We start from the raw sequence: 23,928 nt of genomic DNA, 5'->3' as shown, positions 1-23,928 counted from the left end.
AGGCAAAGGAATATATTTGATATCACCCTACCACTTAGGTTTCCACATAGGCTAGTTTCAGCTGATACTATAAGTCCAGGTATTATGTCAAGACAATACAACCCTTAAATCATAGCAATCTCATGATCTATATACTTTGTTGCCTATGTTGAATATTTGTTTTCGGCAGATGTTGGTGTCAGGAATTATGGAAACATCATGTTCTGTCCATCAAGTACAGTGTGCTAAAGAGGAAGTAAGAATTAAATCCCCGAAGGCCACTTTTCTAGCATCAACAGCATTGGTGCAGATTTTAGAATATAGCAGCATGTGGCTGGCAGAACCCCGGAATCCTTTGCGAGTGATGATGACTGTTAGGAACCTCTTGTGGTTCTGTGATAGAGAACTCTTTTGTTGAATAGCTGTAAAATGTTGTAGTTGATGAGTGACACTAACCTGTACCGTTGGTTCTCATAACGGGGGTGCACCCTCAGTCTAACTGTTACCGCTGAGAGAAAGGGCCCATGGGTGTTCACTAATCCAGCTATCAAATTCGGCTACTAAAAAGGTAAAATTAGAAAACAAGTTATTCTTGAATTGGGTCCTGATTTTGTTGCCCCCCGGCATGCTACAATATATCAACTGGGTGCTGGATGAATTCACTCATGACTCTAGCTATTACATTTTATCAGACTGTACTGTTGTATTTTATATTAGTTTACCAAACATTTTATTATTAAATGGGGATCTTGAAACATATTGTTACAACCCCATAATAGAAGCTATAGGCTGGAGTTGACAGGGGCAGGAGCGGGAAGATGGGAGAACGTAAAAGTAATGATGTGTGTGTGTGTGTGTGTGTGTGTGTGTGTGTGTGTGTTTAATGAGTAAAAAAATGGCATTTGTATCTTGTATCCAAAACAAACCATTCATTTTCTTTCCTCACAGCCAATGCAAAAGTTTAAAGCCCCCTTTTCAATACAGCCCGGTTGTGACTACAGCAATGAGCTGAAGAAAAAGAAAAAAAACATTAATAACGCACACGCTTTTGTTTAGACTGAAAACGAACACATGCATTTATTTATTTTTTAAACATTTTTCAATGTATACCGTTTTGGAATGTATTTCAGTTTGTGCTTTATTCGATCGAAAATTTGTGCTAAATCCTAAAAAAAATATATTTTTTGATATTCATTAATTCAGTGGTGGATGCGGCAACAAAGACCTGGCATCCATGAGGTGCATTCAAATGCTATCAGAGAAAAAATACACCATATTTTAACCTTACTAAAAGATCAAATACCATTGCTTTATCCACACCTTTTTGTGTGTCAAGTTGACGTTTTCAATAAAGACTTGCAATATCTGGTTAAAAACAGTTTACCACAACCATAAAAAGCCAAAGAACAAATATGCGTTGATAATTCAAAAGATTACGAGCGGCAGTAAAAGCAGCATCAGCGGAGTTCGAAGCAGATGGAGACTAGTTTTTTCGGCTCCTCTGCCGCAGCTACGTTACTGCTGTCAAACAGCACATCGCCAAACCTCAACGAGCATCAGCACCACACTGCTTAGAACTACCAAAACAGATACCTTTGTCCGTAAGGTAAACTCTGTGCAGATGTAGAGGTACATTTAGTTTAGCAATCGTAGTAGAAGTATAATATCAGCTAACGCTGAATTAAGTTTGACACGCTAGCGTCTGATTCCGCTGTCTTGAAGTCGCCAATTAGCTGCTCTGGCTACAAGTGTTGCCACTAGCTGCTAGTTCAAGTCAAAGACAACCTGCTTGCTGTCAGTCAGCACCGATTTTGAAATTATCTATGAAAATAATTTAAAAGGATGCCTTTGCCGTTAGCTAGCGCTTTGTTTGAACAATTGACCGTTTACGGCTTCCTCAAATACGACGGACATAACCTTATCTGTTAACACTGGAAAATCGCGTGTCAAGACGCTTAAATCCTGCTATTTGATTAGCATTTCAGCTAGCAATGCGTGCCATATTTGATCAAAATAACGTTACTTTACACGTGTCCGGTTACAGTGCTCTTTGGTATAACCGTGCCCTACCCAGGCGCGTCACTTAACGTTATTGCGCATAATGAGTGATCATTATGTGGAAGTCAAGAATCAGCTGGAGCAAATGAAATCGATTAGCGATGATGCGGAGAAGCAGTCTGTGGACATCGAAGAGCAGGCATCGCTGTTTTCCCCCCCGGCTTCTACCGTCTCACCGGATCCGTCCAGCATCAGCACAGCTGCTGGAGATGCAGCCTCAGTCACATGTAAACACAGGTCAAAAAGTCGCAATAGACAGGGAAGAAATGAGAAGAAGACTTCAGTGCAGGTAGCTGCTCATGATGGAAAATACTCCAATAAATTAGTGGATGAACGGACGCCTCAAATGAAAGTGAAGAGTCTGCAGGACAAGTCGGAAACTAATGGGAACTACTTGAGCACCCATCCGACAAAAAACCTCCAAGAAAAGCGGCGTGAAGAGGGATTTAAACTTGCCAAGAGGAGACGACCCGTAACAGTGGACACATCCAAAGCTAAAACCTCCCTGGAGGCGTTGAAGATGAGCATAAAACAGCTAAAATGGAGAGAGGTGGGCTTCATAATGTTTCATATGTGCTCGTCTCTGAGGTTTTGAGATCGTTTTCCTAAACAATTTCAACCAAAGGTCATCCATTTGAATCTTAGAATGAAAAAGAATATGATTTTAGGATAATGAAAAATAATGTTTTTTTTAGAGTCTCTAATATTTTGTAAGATTTTAAAGAACCAAGTCTATAATATGTGTTTGATTTTTTGATTTTAATTTTAAAATTGATAAAAGTTTTGTTCAGGGTTGCCACAAAAACAAAATTGGATTTTTGCCAGGTAATACTTGGGTAATAATTGTGCATAGCAATGACTGTTTTTTACCAGTGGACCATGGGGGGGAATGTTCTTCCTCGCAGATAAAAAACAGCAACGTCTTATCTACTATGACTAGATCTCCCATCTGAATGTCTTGAGTTAAAGTAACATTGTAAAGGTTTAGGTTCTGTGTGTTTTCTTGCCTTCCTTAAACTGGTACTGACTGTTTGTCACACTTGGGTTCTTATGATGAGAATTATTCAGGAGGGATTTGATGACTTGGATTTGGCCTGGAGATCTCATATATAAGGAAAGACTGCCTGAGAATATTTTCCAATGGTTAAAAATGATTAGAAGTTAAGCTCACTTATGGACTTACCCTGCAGAAACAGCCCAATATTTGTCAGTTGTTAATAGTCAGCATTACTGTTAACTTCTGTCATCTGTAAACTGCAGTAAGATCAAACATTTTGCAATGGAGTTATAGACAAAATTACCTGGCTGGTTGTTAGTGCTTGGTGAAATTAATATTGACAGAAATCTGCCAAAACTTTAAAAACTAAATTAAGAATTTCCCCATGTGCAAAATCTTCATAGCACTACATTTTAAGGAAGTAAATCATACTAATCTGAAGTTTAATTTTAGGAATTTGATCTCAAATGTTCATCCATAAAAGAATGACATCTTTTTTTCTTGTTGGGGGTTACAATCATTATTTGATAACTTATTGTTCATTCTTGGTGTCTATCACAGTTTGTGTGACCGGCACTGTTACTAATCATCAAACACTTAAGTATGTTGAGTTATATGACGGGATCAGCTCTAACCCAGTCCTTACATGACACTGTGTGTGTGTGACTTGAATGAAAAAGAGACAGCCGCATGTTAACATTCTTCTAAATTAAGAGAAATATTTAATGAGAGGGCTAATTAATCCAGTTCATCTTACTTCAAACAGCAAACACCAATGTTTTTTTCACTTCCACCGCAGCTTGAATGGGACGCAATTAATCACCCATCGTGAATATGCTCTCCATTATGCATGAGGAGTAACAGAGGGCAATGTGAGCAGACAGGTGAGGTAAAGACTCAGATTGTCAGTGGGGATCAAGCAATGACACTTAAACCCATCCAGTGCTGCCATCTGAAAGGTTGTAGTTGGGCTATACATTACTAGCTCTGTCATATTGATGCACCAGAGTCAATACAATGTGTGCCATTGAGAAAGTACCTGTCAACATCCCTAAGCAACTGAAACCCTAGTTGTTTTCAATCTATTTGTGAAATGAAGATCGATTCTATTACCGATCCTTTTAATGGATTTGCAACTTAGCTAACACTTTACTAACAGTTAGACAAACTTTAAATATGCTACAAGTTATATGGCATTTAGTCATCTTTAAAATGAGGAAAAACGCTACCGAAGTCTGTTTTACAAAAATTTACTTAGCAAAAAGGGGGGGAAATATTAAAATCAATGCAGAATAAATTCAACTTTGGTAACAAATTATTTTTGATTTCAACAATTTTTTTTCTAAAAAAATTGGCAAGAAATCAAGCAGCAGTTAAAGAAAGAATGAGAACTGTTTTGTAATGTGAGTTTTCTGTAATTTTGTACATTTCGCTTGAAGTTAGGTGTATATGTTGGTCTAAGGTATTACATTTCTGCAGTATTTTCTGGGCTGACTGAGAGATGACTACCAACTTCAACAAGCATATGGCATGCACTTAAACAGCAAGAGGCAATAAGCTTTTCTAATCCATTAGACTCTTAGTCCTCTTTTGAAAGAAAGACAGTGGCAGCCTGAGAGTCAGAGTGATGGTGGTAGAATATTTGACAATTATCTTTGCGGGAATGTGATTTTTGCGTCTGTTTTAAGTAAGGATAACATTTGCCATTTGTCATAACCAATGCCTCTCTTCTGGATTAACCACGAGCTGGTAGACAACTATGGATGTTCAAATGAAAACGTTCCTGAGTCAGGTGTCAGTGTATACATTGATGAAGTGACAACCAACAATTGGATATTCTTATCCCTCAAGTAAATGGTTATTTTAGAAACGACTCAATGAAATTGACCTTCTTCCCTAATGAGATTAGATATTTACACACTTGAATCTTAAGTCTTAGCTGCCAAGCAGAGTTTTCCTATGGCACGCTCACATGCATCGTCATTAATGAGATCCTGCACTGTCAGGGATCTACCTTGTTGCTGGGCAGTGATGCAGTGTAGACCGTGTCAGAGTGGAGGACGGGTGGTGCTGTTAATGTTACATTCATCTGAACTGCAAATTTACTCAGTTCTAACATTAAGTAATATTTCTTAACAAGGGACTGCTGATGAAAGATCAAACTAGTTATAATAACCAACTTCCATATAGTACAACTTCTTCAACTAGCAACGTGGCATGTAAAAAGTGATTTTCTAATGCATGTGTCAACTAACCATTAAAACATGCGTGCAACTGCCACCCCCAAAATGAAGCCCAGAAGCTTGTGGAAATGTTTTAAAAAAACAAATATCAGGTCTGATAATAGCTCAGGACTCTCACTGATTCTGTCTTTTTGTATACACTTGATGTTTGTTTTCATACCAGTCATATAATTTTATTGTACTGTGTTTATTGACCACACCTTGAAGGCAGGTCCATGTTCACGTTACAATTTATGCTGTTTTCACAGACTGGAAGTTTTCAAAAATTTTAAAACTTAAATTAAAGAAAAAAATGTATGCCATGATTTTAGTGTGTACAAAAGGGAATGGAATCCATACACATTGTTAAAACTGAAATGTGAAAAGAAAGAAATGGGCATCTTGTTTGGAATCCTATTTTTTTTATTTTGGGATGAAACCTGACCTTTAATTTTTTACTAACTAATCTAACAGAAAATAGCAAATAGTTTCTGATTTGAGAGTTTGTGTGTGAGGAGAAATGTGAGTAATGGACGAAATCTGGGCCTTGTGCCATTCGGATTTCTTAACACTTTAAATCCTTTTATAGTATCACTACCTCGCCTTTCTGGAAGCTCATCTCAACATGAACCGACAAGCCAGATTATCCTTTCACTCTCGGATCGCCTTCAGGACACTGCAAATGTGCTGAATCATACGGACAGATAAAATCCTTTTAAATATGCAGAATAAAATCAATGCATTATCATTTTTAATGTATCTAAAGTATTCCTAGTTCAGTGGAATATACTTCAAGTTTATACACAACACTCAGGTTTTACAGAGAGAGACCTACAGCGGAAGAGACCAAAAGTCTAAAGTGGCAATCTGTGATTATTGAGTTTATGCATAGTGTAATGTATACAGGCCACAATCTATTATATCTCTCTTGTTATCATGCAATGTCTTTTTATTTTATTGTGCTTCCCCTTTCTCCCTTCTTCAGTTTCCTCTGGGAAGACGGTCAGCTTGTGACATCTACTGGCATGGTGTTTCCTTCCATGACAATGAAAATATTGTCTCTGGGCAGGTGAACAAGTTCCCAGGTATTTTATTGACTCTGCCTCCTACTTCCTCAACCTACTTATTGCTTGTTTACCTGTCTTTATAAAAGAAAGACGAAAAAGAATCAGGTGGCTTACTGGTCATCTTAACCGTATATCTAACCATGCCATGGGCATGATGTAGATTGAGTGAAAGAAATGGATGTAGTTTATCATTGGCAGATTGTAACGGTAGCAGCATTATTAGATTCTTTAGTTGTGTCAAAGTTCTCTGGTGCATATTTTCTCCCCCCAGGAGAGCACTGTACTTTTCGGAAAAAAAGTATTTATGATAAAAAAGATAGGAAGAGTAAATGAGAGAAATACAAAATTAAAATGCTTCATGGAGGCAATATACTACAGATATGTTACCAATGTCAGATATCAGGCAAAAACATAGAGATTTATGAAGCTACATGTAGCTATGGATATAAGCTTTCATATATTAAACATACAAAAGCAGTTAAGTGAAAATGAGACTCTATAACGTATTAAGTATTAAACAGTTTTATGTATGTGGCCAGTGCTATTCAAAGTCGGTGCCATTGCAGACAAGCCTTTACAGCCTTAACCTGGACTCTGGATCAGCTAAAATGCCTAAAACAGCAAATATAAGGGGATTTTTGGGCAGGGGGCAAGCAAGGGCTCCTTCATGTACCCTGGACTCCGAATTGGTAAAACCTTTTAAATCCTGTGATAATTCAAAAACACCTCTCTAAAAGAGCAATCAACTTTTTGAGAAAGCAATGCAAAGAGTCTCAATTTACATTAAAAAGAGAAGAAGAGGTGACTTGGAGAACCTTTCTATGGGTCGTGACACTTCTAATATTCACAGAGCATGATCTTTATTGCTAGTTTCTTTTATGATTGACAGATTATTGTGGTAGCAATTAACCATCACTAGATTTCCTACTTTATCATTCACTTTCCTTTGAGTGATAATATATAACATGACATGACTGTGTCGATATTAACTGGGAATTGATGTCATAAGTCCCAAGAGGTACATTCAATTTCCTTTCCTTTCCTTTCCTTTCCTTTCCTTTCCTTTCCTTTCCTTTCCTTTCCTTTCCTTTCCTTTCCTTTCCTTTCCTGTCACATAATGTATATACCATAAACAAATACAAACCTTGTTGCCTCGAGTGTTTTAATTTCTGAAAACCTCATTTTCTGAAGCCCTATTCTGCTCACAGGAATGCTCGAGATGCTGAGGAAGATAAACCTGAGTCGGGCAGTACGAACGATGCAGGAGCTGTTTCCAGAGGAATATGATTTCTATCCGCGTTCCTGGATCCTGCCTGAAGAATACCAGCAGTTTACCACACAGGTATACTGAACGCACACAAAAAAGTTTTTATTTGCTAGTGCAACAATCATTAAGTAAAACAAAATAGATTACATTTTGTTAATTTGTAGTTCTCTGAAATGTTTAAATCTTTTTTAATGAAAATCAAATGGAAAAATAAATAGAGAAAATGTTGAATGTCTTGGGAAACCTTGTCTCGTCCTGGAAATGTGAAAAGCCCCAAAGTTTTGCCCAGTTTTCATAGTACGTCTACATTTATCAACTATAACTTAATTTACTGTTCAGTGCCTTAACACAGCACTTCCATGTGTTCATTAGTAATACCAAGGATCAGTTGATCGCTGAAGCTGACACATTGGGCAGAACATTTGAATTCCTCACACACAGAGAATGTAGATGAGAAATTAAGCGCTAAGAGAAGACAGATGGGTCACGACTGATAAGAGATTTTAACTGTGTCTCTTTTAACCAATCTTAAAGACCAATCAGAACTTAAACATTTGCTTGTCGTCTTACAGACAAATCTGACAAGGCCTGCATTTATGGTTGCCACAATGAGGCAATGGTCACTAGTTATTTAGTATTTAGTTTTAATCCGTTCTTACTGTTGTCATTAAATGACCGTAAATGTTTTAAATTGGAAGCACAGCGTTCCAAGAAATAGATTAGAAAATCATAGGGCTGTTTGCACGCTTGGGTAATTTATGGATCTAGGCAGAAGCCAATTGGTTTTCACTTATTATAGCAACAATTCAATGTTTTGTCAGACTTTTAAGAGCCAAAATCCTAAATCCTGACTGAGTAGAATGTGTTGGTGATGTCAATAAACACATTTAAAGATTGCCCCTCTCTTCTTTGGTAAGCAGATAATATAGTTATAGTTAGCGTTAATGTCACAGAACTTTCAGAAGAAAAAAATGACACTGTCAGGAAACACAGTTAGTGTCACAAATAAAAATAAACCTTTAGACAACTGTCACTGAATTGTTTAATATTTTGAAAGGACTCTCAGTGATTGCTGTAGAGAACATGGCCCTGATGCTCATTTCTCCCAATCTCCTAATGCAGTTTTTGCATGTATATCAAGTCTATGCTTGCAGAATCAAGCATAGTATCTCCACTACGATGACATTTTTGTTTTCAATTTAGAGTTTGGAACTCACCTTATGTGATGACAATTTAGTTTGCAAAAATTTCATCCTATCTTATCTCTTCACCCATTTGGTGCTTTGATGCCAGTAAAGAAAAGGGGATGAAAAGAATTTAGGGATGATTAGTGTCTGTGCTGATAGGTAGCACAGACACTTTTGGTTGGCCCAAATAGACTTTGGGCTAACCAGATAAATAATTGGGCGTAGTACTTCATTAATTTAAAAGCAGCGTCCTTTTGTTGTTGTTAAAATAAAAGCAGCTAAGTGTCTTTGCCTGGCATGAGTTTCATCTAGAAAGGCCTATCTCAAGTGGGATAACTTTGTCTTTACAGCATTTAATAATGAATGGCCTTAATCAGGGAGGTACAGTAATAGCGTGAGCACTCAAAATAAACCTGTGACTCATTTACAAAATATCATTTGCATTCTATCAAATGGCCAGCCGGGGGCAGTAGAATGTTATGAAATGATGCATTCCAGCTCAGTTTGCAGTGGCCTGAATTGCTTCCAGTCTGAAACTCTTAAGGCTGGCTTCACCTTGATAAATAATTTTGTGTTGAACTGTCCAAGGTTTTGGCAATCCAGTAAGGTATTATGTCAGCCTTATGATTGCTACAGAAATGTGTTGTTTGGCTTTGACTTCACCTCATCTGTAATATGTTGGTTTTAATGGTTCTATAACACTATTATTCAGAATGGAGGCAGGTACATTTCATATTATACGCAAATGTATTCAAAATATAGATTTTGTAAAGGTTTAAGTTCTGTCTCACATGTTTGCAGTGCAGCTAAGGGTTAAACTGACACGCATGTATAAAACTACCCTTTTATACACATTGTTTTGCATAGTTTGTCTTCTGCAATGCATTGACAGAATTTGTCTCAAGTTTTATTCTCTGATTTCAAATCTGATTTCTGCAGATTCGCATGGTGAAGGAGCATGATGCAACACTAAATCCCACCTTCATCGTAAAACCAGACGGTGGCTCTCAGGGGGATGGTATCTACCTCATTCGTGACCCGACAGACCTAAAGCTCATGGCAGGGTCACAGGCCAAACAGGCTGTGGTCCAGGAGTATATCCAAAAGCCATTACTCATCGACAAACTCAAGTTTGACATCCGCCTCTATGTGCTGATAAAGTCCCTTGAGCCATTGGAGATCTATATTGCCAAAGAAGGCCTGACACGTTTTTGCACTGAGCCCTATCAGGTAACCCTGATTGCATTAATGAGACTTTGAAGATTTAAAGCCACTTGACCCCAGATCATTAAAATCACCCTATCTGCAGGAGCCAAGCCAGAAGAATCTGAGTCATGTCTTCATGCACCTGACAAACTACTCCTTGAACATCCACAGTGGCAACTTTGTCCACTCTGACAGCCAGAATACCGGCAGCAAGCGAACTCTGTCCAGTGTGCTGTACAGACTGGCTGCTAAAGGTGTTGACATCAAGAGAGTGTGGTCAGACATCATTGCTCTTGTGATCAAGACTATCATTGCTGTCGTGCCTGATCTTAAAGTCTACTATCAGGCTGATATACCACCTGGTAAACCTGGACCCACATGTTTCCAGGTTTGTTTTATTTAGTTGCCAGTTAATTTGGTGTGAGGTATCTCTAGATTTATAACTGTCACATTAGTCAGGTTCCTGTGACCTAACATCGCATGCATCATGCACACCTCTATCTTATGCAGGGTTGACTGATTCATCATAGCAAAATGCATATTAAAAAAAGAATCTGACAACAGTCAAAGTACCAAGTCAGATTACAAGAAAAAAATATTCCAAACACATTCTCAGTTGACTTTACTGAGCAACTGTTGACCTGTTGATGAGGGGTAGAGAGATGTTTATTTAATTAACCTGAAGAAACATGCCAACATAATGAGGAATTTCAGATCAAATTTTATTTTGATTCCATTTTTCCAACTTGAATGTGAGTGTATCAAACAGAGCTTATTATCATTGACAAAATTGAATCACAAGTTGAGTCATTAAACCCCTAGCCTCAAGTTGACTAACTTTATTTGTGTCTCTAAGCTCTGTGGTGTCCTTAAGTAACCCAGTGTCATTCTTTGCATACATTTTACCTTTACTCTCGCCAAACCCCAATTAAATACAGCATTTTAGCATTTTAATGTTTTTGTGTCAAATCAATGCAGTCATTAGGTTTAGGCAGATGCTGCTCTAAGGATAGGCCAGTGAATGTCAAATCCCTTAACGTCGATTTGAAGGTTGTGTCTGACTGAAGAAAGAATGGTTCATTGGTCATTGTTTGACAATCCAGTCTGATATCAGGCATGCATTAATTATTTCTTTTATTGTTCTTTTGCAGTGCCCTTGCATGTATATAAGGAACAGTTTTCATTTTCAGTCCTTCTTGTTTTTTCAGATATTAGGCTTTGATATATTGCTGATGAAGAACCTGAAGCCAGTTTTACTGGAGGTCAATTCCAACCCCAGTATGAGAATAGAACACGAGCAAGAAGTAGGACCAAATCTAAATATTATCATGATTCTAATGCTCAGATTATCTGTACAGTTCACTTACAGCTTTATAAATGCTTGTGTGCGTTCCAGGTTGCACCTGGAACATTCGAGTATGTCCCCAGTCCAGTGGATGAGGAGGTCAAAGTGGGTGTTATCAGGGACACTCTGCGCCTAATGGACCCTGGCCAACGGAAACCTTCAATGTATGTACAGACAGACGGACAGACGGACAGACAGACAGACAGACACACACACATATATATATATATATTTAAATTGATATTCATTCATATATACAGCTTCCACTCTTTTTTTGCTTTGGTGTTAAGACTCCACTCTTAAGTACATGATAACCCGCTCCTCCTTTAAGCACAGCTTTGTACCATTCAACAGCTCTCCATAAGCCTGTAAAATGGAAAAAATTAAACTCAACCGAGGCGTGATAGAAAATTACACTTTACTGTCCAAGTCTGTTGGCTCAATCTCTCTGGTTGACTGGCTCTGTGTGGTGCCTGGGTATAAATCTCCTCCACCATTTGGATTTCTTTTTCCTTTTTTCTTTTCCTGATTCCTGTCCTGTTTTTTTTTTTTTAACTTTTTTTCTTTGACAAGAGGATTGACTGTTTGTGTTTTTTACCACCATCTCCCTTTCTTTACTCTTTTTCTGCTTCTACCCTCTTTTTTGTCTTCTTCCTTCAAACTTCTCGCCTAGATTATCTCCCAGATATTTGATCCGCTTTATTCTGCAAGTGAGAGATAATACGTACTTAACTATTGTATTCATGACCAGGAACATATTGCTGTAATCCCCTTGTAATATGTTTAATCCTTGTTCCTCTGCGTTGCTATGTTTTCATCCAGCTTGATCAGCAGAGATGTAATTGTCTTTGGACGATTCACTCTGGATGGATCTGCATTATAAATGTCAAAAATGCATTTCCTTTTGAACTAATTGCTAATCTTCTTATTTTGGACACATCTCATCCCAAGTCCCTCATTTTAAACCTTGTATATTTTTTGTACTTTACAGTGCAGAAGCATCAATTAATTATCTTATTTTAGCTCCTTCTGTGATAATTTCTTTACAGTGTTTACTATGTTAGTTCAAAAAAGCACTCCAAGTAGTACAGATATCTTAATAGGAAATCTAAAAGTATTTACAATTTACAGTCACGTTTTGTGCATCATCAAAGAGGCAAGTACAGTGATCTTGAAAATGAAGTGTCATTCACTGTCATTATAAGAGTGCAGCAGAGCTTAAAGTGAATAGTAGAAAAAAAAGGCAACACTGACAAGGACAAGGTTTATAATGTGAAGGACAATGAGCTTTCAAGCTGTCATGTTTGGAATTATAGTGTGTCTTCATGTTCTTGGAGGTTGTCATGTTACTGAACAAGGGACAAACACAGTAGACAAATGCAGCAATAAGTTTAGTAGTTTTAAGTCTTAAGGGGTGCAGAACCTGGAATCATAGAAAACAGCAATAGCATTGAAATAAATGACCATCCTAGCAAAAGGGAAATAGTTCATCAAGTCATAGTAATCATGAAAATGGAATAGGATCTGCCCATATGAACAAAGGACCAAAAAATGTATCTTTTTACCTCGAAGGTTAAGGGCATACGGTTTTAGATATTGACCAAGTAAGCATTGATATTAGTAAAACAAACATGCTAATAAGCGGGACCTATGCACATTAACAAATGAGGGCGGGGATAATCCAAAGATACACATACACATGCACATATATTTTATATCATACATTTTAATTGCATTGAAACATGCTTCCAGTGAGGCAGAGTTCATATACCCCTTTTGTCCCAGGAAGGTATTTTTAATATCTATTAAATTCCCTTGTTTGCAGAGGACCCAAGGTTACTGAATGACTCATGCATTTCTGATCACTTTGAATGTGAAAGTAAATGAAAATATCTTGACACCAACCTTACTTCACTTGCATAACACCACTTTTGTAGGTGATGGCTTTTTTTAATCACTGATGGGAGATGACTCAAAACTATTTTACAGGTATTTCAAGGCCTTTTAACAATTGACAGATATCAAGAATTTCACCCCGCCCCCAATTATTTCCAGTTTTCTTTGAAGAGACACAACATCCACAACTTTTAACATTCAAAAAGTGATTGCCAAGATCGCCAGATGGTCTATCAAAGTAAATTCAAGTAATCCGTGCGTTCGTGACAGCTCATCTCTAGTGGGATGACTTGGACTCAGTCATTCAAAATTTCGTTTGTGATTAAGCCTCTCTTGCCTATACATTTCAGTGGCGAGGATAAATGAAAAGAAAAGTGGAAACTTACCACACAAATATTACATGGGTGCAGTTGAGTCAAAATTGTAAGTCCTAAGGTATGATGGTGTGTGTTTATGTAAGAGATAAAACTGAAAAAACAATGGGAAAGAGGATTAAGTGCCTTTTTCAAGAATGTGGGAAGAGATAAATGTGGAATTGTGAGTAGAGTGATCTTATGCCATTGACATGTTCTCCCCTTGCCTACCTCATTAATTCTGTGTGTTATTTCTCTCAGGTTGAATAATGAGCTAACATGAGAGGTGTGTGTGAGAACAAAAGGTTACATTCACAGGCAAATATACTTTCAGCATATAATTTACAGCTGATCTTCACATTGCATACTTGGACTCATTAGAGGAAGGCATATTATGACAATCTGGTTTGGGTCTCCTCATGGCTTCACTCACCCACACCCATTTAGGTATTTTTGCTCCGTGGTTACTGTGGTTACGAGGTTTATACCACAATTGTTGCAAGAAAAAAAGTAAAAACGGCCCCAAACTCTTAATTAAAAACACAGGTTACTTGATGATGATGCCATGCGGTTCAAAATTGTGACTTATAGATTTGATACATGTTTATCAAGAATTCATAAATTTTATGTGGTTGTGATGTGTTTTTATGAAAATGGTTCAGCTGTCATTAACCACAAGTAAAATGGCGTGACGGGGTTGTCATGCATTGTTGATTTACAAAAAAGAAACAGTTTACCCCTCCAATTAAATATTAGATATTATCAATTAGGTTGGCTCAATATTATAGTGAAAAAGCAAACTACATTTAATGCAAGATTCATAGTCTCTGTATCAATGAATGAATAAGCTGCAAAAATATTTTCAATCTCTAAATTTGCCAGTAATGTTTAAATAGCACTATAATAATGAAATGAAACATCCTCACAATGGTGGAAAAAATTAAGCAATCATATCACTGGCCTTAGTTTTTGACTGTTGAAGACTGACCTGCTACCCAAAAAGCAATGTTTTTTTTTCATGGTATTTGATATTTTTTTATTAACTAAGTAATATATGTCCCTAGTCTAATATTAGTACATATTTTTAGGTTTTTAATGTATACAAAAATGTTTGTCTGCAACACTATTTTTGTCAATGGTTCATTTCATTCTTTGAATAGAGACAACTTTATTGACACTTTTATTCAATCTCGAGTTTTTTTTTTTATTAGCTTTGAAGATTAATTTACCAGAACAAGTCATATCAGAAATAGGCATTGTCCAGTTTGTGCACACTCTTCTAACATATGGCATGCTGTCTTTGTATTTCTTTTTAAAAAATTGCTGCCCCGTCTTTTCTTCATCTTGTCAGATTCATCATTTTCTTCTGTCCTCGAGTGTTTACAGATATTTCCCTCACTGTCCGACCGGCTGTCAGTGTCTCTGAAAATGTGTCCATTTTTATCACTCTTTCCTGTCAAAACAGATGTGGGTGGTGTCCTTTTGGCTGCTTCGGCAAGATCGATTCCATTAAACATTAAGCAGTACTTTTCACAAGGCTTACTAATTCATGGAGTGAGAAACTCTTGTAAGCCAATTGCAATGTATCTCTTCCATTGAACTGCAACTCTTTGTGTTTCTATTTGTCACGTGTTTAACACAGTATTATTTAAGTTGTGGACACCAAACTCTCAAATGCACAACTATGTTTCGTTCTTCTAGCTACTTGGCCCTCTGCTCAGCTTGAAAGTGACAACTGTGGAAATAATGGGAAATAAGGTGACTTCATACACAATAGGTACCAGCAAGTACAGCAAAACACACCAAAGATCGAGGGATATGTCCGTCAAATGCACAATACACACAAATGCATACAGCAGCAAATAGAGACAAAAAATTCCTGGCTCCTCACTAGTTATGAGGTGCAGAAAGTCCCTCAGACGGTCTATATTAATTGGCAAAGTCAGGGGTGAGAGTGAGGAAGGGATTGTGAAAGGCAAAGTTTAAACAGGATCTGGGTGTTAGTAGATTTGTTATGACCTGCTGTTCCAATAGCGGCAACATTGGTCGTATCACAGCACCATTCTTTGGGATTCAGATAGACCGTAAAGGAACTATGTGGTGCTTTCTTTGTAGGGAAAAAACAACAGCAATTGTGGAAAAACAGTATAATCCACTATGTTGAATGCATACTGCTGTTATCCAACAGAAGTAATGCTTTTCCAACCTTATCTGCCTGTGTCATAATATTACAATCATTGCATCATAATAGTACAATCACTTCAACATTTTTCAAGTCCAGTTTCCCAGGATAACAACTACATCAAACAAATAAACTGATAAGCACAAGAATGAAATTTTATGTTGATAAGCTTATCAATTGATCCAGAAATAATATCAGACCTACTTAATCATGTTTTTTACCATGTGCATTTTCTATCCATTAACCATTGGTCCACTTAGCATATTTGCAAGAGTATGCAAAAAATCAATATAACTACAGTCCTTTCATCACCACTTGTGTGGCAACAGTCTTCCTATAATTCAACTGCATGTTGCCAGTTGCCAATACCTTATGTTATTTTGGGAAAGTAATCGTAAACTATACAAATAAACTTATAGTAAACTATCGCCATTCAAACAGGTCATTACTTGACAAGTAGACAGGTCAAATTTAACTCAAAATGTGAAAATGCCCTTAAGTGTCGCTTTGCAGTATTCAAGTCCGATCTCTGTGTTTTGCCGGTCACAGTCGGAAATGATTGACAGAATGAAACTAGTGTCCCTCGAGTCCTTTTGACCAATTAACATGAGTGATGTAATATTTACCCTTACTATCGGTACTGGCTGTTAAACTGGGAATATGGATCTTTTTTGCAAGTTCAGGATGTCTTTGAATAATGTCCTTCATAGAATAAAGCAACTACTGACAGCCACTCTGGCTTTTCAAGCGGTATCTACTGGGTATAGTTTTATTTCAGTCATTCTCCTGCTTGCGCCCCAATTCCCCTTCCTGTCTGAATTTTTTTTCCTATTTTACCTATCTATTGTTTTAAATCTATGAGCTTTGTCTTCTCTGAGAATTGAAAACTTATTTCTAACTTTTTAGTTGTGAACCTTAAGCTACAGATCCAGGTAGGGAGTGTAACCGGGGGGAAAGCCTGGGAATTAAAATAAATGGGACGAGAATTTGTCCTGTAGTCAACATTATTCTTCCCTTTTTCTTGTGCAGAATCAACTGAAAAGCCTAGTGCATTTATTTACTTCAGGTAGTTGGCCGCAAGTAACCGCTGACAAAAGCTTTTTGGGTTGGCTTTATGGTCTCGTGGTTTAGAACTGCAGGGAGGGAAAGCCACTACTCAGCCTGACTGCTGGAAAACACAAATCTATAAATATAGATGCTATGAAGGCTTAGATATAAGAGCTACATTGGGGATTTATCACCTGTGGAATTGGAGAGAAAAATGGTATTCATATTTACTCACAATATAAAGAGCCTACAGCCAACACAGTGTGCTGGACATGCTCATTCTGATGCCAGTCACAGGTGGCTGTAACATTTTTGAGTAACTGACAAAACTTTATTGCTATTTCACTCCATGTAGTCAGATATCTGTTTTGACTCACTGACTTTGGTGACAAGAAGTCGGTCAGTCGGTTGATTCCGGAAGGATGAGGAGTTCAGACATCTGATGTGTAAAGAATACATAAATTGTAATATACTGTGTAGCTTGAACAAAAGCCTAAGAAGACGTTTACCTGCCATGATCTGAGAATTCTCGATGCAAGTAATATGGATGGAAATAAACCATGGTATCTTCTTCACTTCTATCTTTCTCTTATAAACTAGACTTGACTAAGCAATGTATGTAACAATAAATAGCTTTTATGGATTGTTCCTACTTCTTGTCATGTTTGCATTGATTCACTTATATATCCATATATATGTGTCATTGGGTACTGTAAGTAAAACAAAGGGATATCAAATTTGTCAGTCCCAAAGGAACTGTGCTATGTGTGTGCCATGTTAAGTAACTTATTGTAACTGAGGTTAGTGAAAGCTTCTCGCTTTATTGGCTGCAGCAATGAAGGGTTGTCTGCTGACAGCATTTTAACATGTTATAGTTACTACAATCCCTCTTTTGTTTGAAAGATTAGGTGCTGATTCATGGGTCAAGCTGGTATTTATGTGGTTTGTTTTGCTGTGGGCTTTTCTGTCATGTATAGTTTTTAACATCTAAATTGATGTTACAGGGAATTATTTATGTTGTATTGTTTTAGACAGGTTTTCTTCACCAACTGAAAATGATTTGCCTAAAGCCCTTCCTGTTTCTTCCCTCTATCATGACTCATTGTTGTCCATGGCCATGTAATTGTTCATGTTGGATCTAAGTGTCAAAATGATTTGTAAACTCTGAAGCAAAGTATTCCAATGTTAATTTGAAAACCGCTTCTCAATCGCCATCCCTATTTTTCTCCTTACATTGTAATGAAATCCCTAGTCATCCTTTAAAGCTCCAGAGTTGCTATTTTAACATGTCTGCTTGCAGATATAAGAGAATTGTTCCCGCTTGCAACTGATTCATGTTTTGACTTGTCTCCTGTTATTCCATCTCAAAAGTTCCCAATCGAAGCCCAGCGGGTTTGATCAAGGGAAGGAGATTTCTACAGAAGCCAAGTACCCAGAAAGGCTCTTGGATGACACAGGAGCTCTGCCCTCTCTGTGTCTGAAGCAGGTCTACCCCAAGTATACCAAGCAGTTTAACTACCTGCGGCTTGTGGAACGGATCTCAGCTCTGTTCATACGCTTCCTTGGCGTTAAAGGCAATATGCGTCTGGGGCCCACTGCCTTCCGAACATTTATCAGGTACTCTAATTTCATGTGAAATATAAAAAAGTGGTCTGAAATTAATGTTTGATTCCATTTTTATTCAGGACCTGCAAACTGACCAACAGTAATTTCACCATGGCCTCAGTAGACATCCTCTACATAGATATTACACGACGCTGGTCGGGAGCATTGTCTGACTCGAAGGAAGCAGGTAACACGTACCTGCATTGATGCTAACACAAAAGTATCACAAAGCAACACCATGTAGACGACAGGCTGTTGGGTATCCTTGAGACTCCGAGCAAATAATGTGCCTTGAGATAATTGCTTGTCATTCTTTGTCAGATTTCTTCTGACACTGTGCTCCCATAATTGAAATGAGCTGATATCACAATGTGACAGTGGAGAGACCATCTCACATGAATTATTCAGACGTTGCACCTTGCAGAGAATGTTTGCAAGGGGAAGCGGATGGATGGAGATCACATGGACCAAGATGGAAGGGCCTGTTCGGGAGAGATTGTGGGCTGAATTTAAAATGAGCTCATACGCATTCAGGGAGACTTTAGTCAGACTCTGTTATTTCTGTGTAGAAGCATCATAGGATTTATGGGGAGTCTAAATAAAAGTAATGGAAACATTTTTAATTTTTCAGTTCATTTGGAAATTTAGTAAAAAGAAACATTAAGGTATTGAATCTGAGTGCACTAGATTGGAATTTCATAGCAACTTACATAGCAATGCGTTTGATTTGACATCATCTTTCCTCTTCCTCCAAGTTGAAAACAACAGGCAGAGGAAGAATCATTAGTTGACTTTTGGCTGAAACTTAAGCTCTGCCTTGTCGTCTTAAGGTAGTGATAAAATTATTGCATTAGCTTACCTAAGCAGGTGGTTGGTGGTTTAATGAGCAGAGTACAGTTGCAGCTGAGTGGTATAGGGGGCCTCTCTAGTGCACAATCATACACAGCACCCCAAAGATCAAAACATGTTTATTGTCATATACACCTGATTGTACATGAATTTTTAGGTCTCTGTGTTTGTGGTTGCCTGTGGCCTGAAGCATTCTATTTATTCTTTATGTTCAGGTTTTATCTATTTACTCAGTAATATGGTATCAAAGGATCACCTGGAGCAAATTTCATTACAGGATGAAGAGATTACTATTTGGTGGTCAAAAGTCTGGACACTTCGAGTTCACAAACAAACAAGCACCTTTTTTTGTTCTAACTCTGGAATTCTTGTCTTTTCCCCCCTTATGCATGTCTTACAGACTAAATTGGCCAGGTTATGGTAATTTTATTTCTGAAAAGGTCATATGTAAACATATTAATGTGTCTTTTTGGAAGCATACAAATGTGTGGAAGCATTTGTTTTTAATATTTAGATGGTGATTGACTGATCAATTTCCGATTTGTCTAAAAATTAATACTACTATGAATCTGTATTTATCCAACGCATGATGACACACAGTACTAATATAATAGGAGATATTTTACAGAGGAATATTTTGAAACAGACTGAAATTTGTGTTCTTAGCCCTAAAGACACCTTAAAGAAGAGCAAAATATATTCCTGTGTATTTTCATTTAGGTCAATATACAGTGTCTTGACATAATAATGAAATTTCAGAAACAAACAACTTCAGTCAGAATGATTTTAATAAGCCAAACTTATTTAAAGTTGTTTTTATGAAACTTTAGGAATCACATTTGGAAAAACCTTGTCCTGTAAATTAGGTTTGAGATTTGATTCCCCTCCAGGCAATATGCAACATAGCTTCAGTACCATTTTATTTATGTGCCAGCTTTCAAAAGTGCCTACTTCACAAGGAAAATGAAACAGGAACCATAAAACAAACCAAAAAAAAAAGTTAAACCGTAAAAAAAGTAAAACAATACATAACCATCTGCAAATTAACAAAATAACATGTGCTTCACCGATCCATATTTGGTCCTGTTAACTGTCATTACAAAGTGATAGCATGGCCTCTTGATATAAGGTCTGTAGTGACTTTAGTGACAGCTAGTTGAAACAGAAAAACAGCATTAATTTAACTCAAAGAAGGAAATAAATGGCTGTATAAGCCAAGTCATAAAAGCTAGTGCTAAAGCCTTGGCTTCAATTTTATCCTGAGGAGTCACTGGAACCAGTAAGCTACATAGGAGATTTAGAGATTGTTATTTTTGAGTGTCAATTAAAAATAAAATGAAAGACAATGGAAATGTATACATTTTGTTACTAAAACTGATCTCTCCCAGAACCTCTTTATAAAGTACTTATTGGTAAAAAAAAAAAATTGAAGGATTGAAAAGTTAAATTCTGTAAATTGATAAGTATTTATTACTTTAAAATTAAAATTAAAATTTAAAATAAGTTAAAAATAATAGTTACGTGGGGGAAAAAAAGACTTCTTTATTTGCCGCTTTTGATGGGTTCTTTCGTAAGAAACTAAATTATTCCCACAGTCCTTTTCATTTGGTATATTGAGTCAGCCTTCCTTTTTCTTTTCATCCAGGAATGGGACTCCAAGCATTTGTTGAAGCCTTTTTCTTCCTTGGAGTTCGGAGGTTCAAATCCCTGAGCCTGAGGGAGCAGATAGTATCTCTGCTGGAGCTGTGTGAGGCTCAGCTTGAGTTGCAGCCGGGCGTGGAAGACCGACGCTCAGTGAGCTGCAGCCGTGCACTGCCGCGGTCTGTCAGGTCTGTGGGCTTCTCCAACCCTCCTCTGAACTCTCCAGCACCGCTCCGAAGAGCAGCCAGTCAGGACTACCGACTACATCAGAGACTCAAGCCTCGTGTGCCTCGGGCCAATGTGGAGAACTGAGAGGTGAGGGCTTGAACTAATCACCAAATTCCCAAATGTCACCTCCAGTCTCCTCAGGGAAAGCCAGGCAATGAGATGTCTATCACCCCTTTGGGGTCCTCCTGAGGGAGGAGATGTTGAAGGATGAGAGAGGCCCAATACATCCCTGCTGGCAAACTCACAGGACTGTTCTCAGCTTGATTGCTTTTCTTGGGAGGAGGAAGGAAGACACCTGCATGCGGGCAAGAGTGTTAATAGACTTAGGGATGCAAATGGGCTATCTCTTCTGCCCCATCCACGGTCAAATATGAAGAGAATATGGCTGCTTTTTCAATTACTTTCCAAATCTACTGAGCAGCTATTTGCTACCCTTCACCTTTATCTGGCAGCACATACAGTACACTGAAACTCTTTCAGGGATGACATTAAGATGCTTCAATCAACACATTAACACATAAAAAAAGCTTGGTGTAAGGGAGTGACTATGATGTGCAATTTCTTGAGCTTGCACAAAACATTTGCACAGAGTTGGATGTAAGCAAGACTGAGAGTGTGAATATTTTGTGTACGTACGAGTTTGAGAATATGCTCAACTTTTTTTTTTTTTTCTGTTTGGTTCAATGGTGTAAGCCTGTTAGCAGCCGGTGACTCAGCTGTGCAATTGCACCTCATGAGCCCATTAATGATGAGTTAAGTGAATAAGTACTCAAAGGAAAATAGGCTACGCCGGCACATTATCCCACTTTTGATTTCCGCAGCTATTCCAGTCAGGCAGCCTTAGACCTCCAGCATGTTATAGAAATATTAGTTTGTAACTACACAACTGCCTTGGAGGATTATTTTTTTCCCAAGTAATTGCATGGGGCATAACATTTTCTAAAAGCATTAGAACTTTTGCAATAAAATCATGTTAGATATGTGATGTGACTGTCAGTTTCATATATATTGAAAACCTCCGTTAAATATCATGCACGCGTCAAAAGATCACTGTTGTAATATCAGCTACTTTACAGGACAGCTAATCATTTCTTTTTCGAAATTGTATACAAAGTTAACTTGATTGACATATGAAATGTAAATCAGGACCTAAGGGAAACTTACTACTTTTCCTATCAAAGAACACTAAGTTGTTTTGACATAAACACTTGAAGCTATGGCTGCTGTTTAAACAAAGATGTACAGTATATAATGACTGCTAACTTGAAGTAGGTTGTGGTTTTCTTCAAAATTAAAAGACAAAATTAAATTAATTTCATCAATTGAACCGGCACATTCTTTTGAATTGGCCAGGTTATAGCCTGAGATGTTTTGAAAATGTGTATGGTATCTAATATGGAGATCTAATATGGAGTTTATTTTATATGATTAGAAACAGGTTCTCAAATGGCCACCAACATTTGTGAAACATTAATGTTAATTATGTAATAATAATTAATTTTCATCTGGCAACTAAAACTTTTATATGATGTATATACTGACTTCATATGGATGTTTTTTAATGACAAATTGTCAACCCATGTAATTGGGCTATTGTGACAGTCATTGCCTGTAATGGGCTGCAATGGAATATTTAATTGCTCATTCAGTATAAGCCAATTCATCAGTATCTGAAATGATTTACTCCAAAATATTGGTAAGTTCTTGTTGGGAAAAAGTATCAGTTTAGCTCCATAGCTGACCTGAAAATGTATCAGAGCTTCCCTAATGTTAACTGTTAGCCATGATATAATCATCGGCATCTTATTGTAAAAATATATGCACTATGTCAGACTCCCCATGCCATCCTTATTGTCCTGCCAGGGTGATTCCCCTAAAGGGCTCATTAAAGGGCACAGCATAAGGGATGTGTGATGTAGTTGGAGGCCTGTTGAAGGTTTAAATCTCCATCTTGAACAAGGCTTAAAAGTCAGCCTGAAATAGATTTTTTAAATACATGTTCCAAGAACTTTGTAATTGTTCACCACAAAACCATCTACCGTTGTCTCCTCAGTCTACTATCACTGAGCATTCTCTCAATTCGGAGTGAGTTTTCTCACTTTTTCTCGAGACCCACTGGTACCAGAGGTGTCATTAACTATCTATATTTAGTGCTTGAGAAAGCAGAACTGTAATTTTGCTAAATTATTATGCCAGTTTTTTTTGTTTGTTTTAATGTTTGAATTTTTTTGTTATTACCAAAAAAAGCATTAAAGGTGTGATTTTTTTTTTCTCCCAGAGAGGAATGTGTTATTGGTACTCCATAAATTAGATATTTGAAAAATGTGTTGATAATTTGGAGAAAATAAAAATAATTTAATGATGAAAATGTCCTTGTGAATTTGTCGTTTGGGTATACCAACACTTGTCGATGACAAAAGATATATTAACTGGTAAGGCTAATTAATCCATCAAATATAAATTGCATCTAAATAAATGGTTAAATTTATAAATTAATTATCAGTAAATGATCAGGCATAAGTCTAAACCATTAATTTATCCAATGGCTCTCATTATAAATTATGCACACATTGCACACACATGCATATGCTCATCATCTGGGAAACTGTCCCTCTCCAAGGTTGATGCTGGCCTTTCAGGTTGAATTAGTAACAATGAATAGTTGTTTGGTTGTACAACAGTGTCAATGACTTGGAAAAAAAGGATGTAACGTTTTTTTCCAAAGCTGTTGTTTTCAGTATCAACATTAATGTTATTTAAAAAGCTGTGGAATGGGAAGGGGATCAGTCATGCTAAATA

The 23,928-nt window shown here is 37.3% G+C and overlaps 1 protein-coding gene across 1 annotated transcript; it reads left to right on the top strand.

Annotated features, from left to right (window-relative positions):
• Nucleotides 1-1,479: 1,479 nt before the first annotated feature.
• On the top strand, nt 1,480-23,488 carry ttll11 (tubulin tyrosine ligase-like family, member 11). Its single transcript, XM_086152243.1, has 10 exons — nt 1,480-2,587; nt 6,242-6,341; nt 7,532-7,665; nt 9,717-10,007; nt 10,087-10,371; nt 11,192-11,287; nt 11,380-11,492; nt 18,178-18,423; nt 18,492-18,598; nt 20,906-23,488. Exons 1-10 carry the CDS (start codon nt 2,081-2,083, stop codon nt 21,211-21,213), a joined length of 2,187 nt encoding a protein of 728 aa, XP_086008369.1. The 5' UTR covers nt 1,480-2,080; the 3' UTR covers nt 21,214-23,488.
• Nucleotides 23,489-23,928: the final 440 nt, after the last annotated feature.

Source organism: Fistularia commersonii, chromosome 9, assembly GCF_037954325.1.
Source record: "Fistularia commersonii isolate RoL2024-O1a breed Wild chromosome 9, RoL_Fcom_v1.0, whole genome shotgun sequence".
Lineage (NCBI taxonomy): Eukaryota > Metazoa > Chordata > Actinopteri > Syngnathiformes > Fistulariidae > Fistularia > Fistularia commersonii.
The sequence above is the reverse complement of the archived record's forward strand: the minus strand, read 5'-3'. Positions and strand labels throughout refer to the sequence as shown.

Bases quoted from the DNA above. Each gene is read 5' to 3' on its own strand.
- ttll11 (XM_086152243.1), top strand. From the start codon at position 2,081: ATGAGTGATCATTATGTGGAAGTCAAGAATCAGCTGGAGCAAATGAAA. The intron at 6,342-7,531 runs GTATTTTATTGA...TTCTGCTCACAG, and splicing joins GCAGGTGAACAAGTTCCCAG to GAATGCTCGAGATGCTGAGG. The intron at 10,008-10,086 runs GTAACCCTGATT...CCCTATCTGCAG, and splicing joins TTTGCACTGAGCCCTATCAG to GAGCCAAGCCAGAAGAATCT.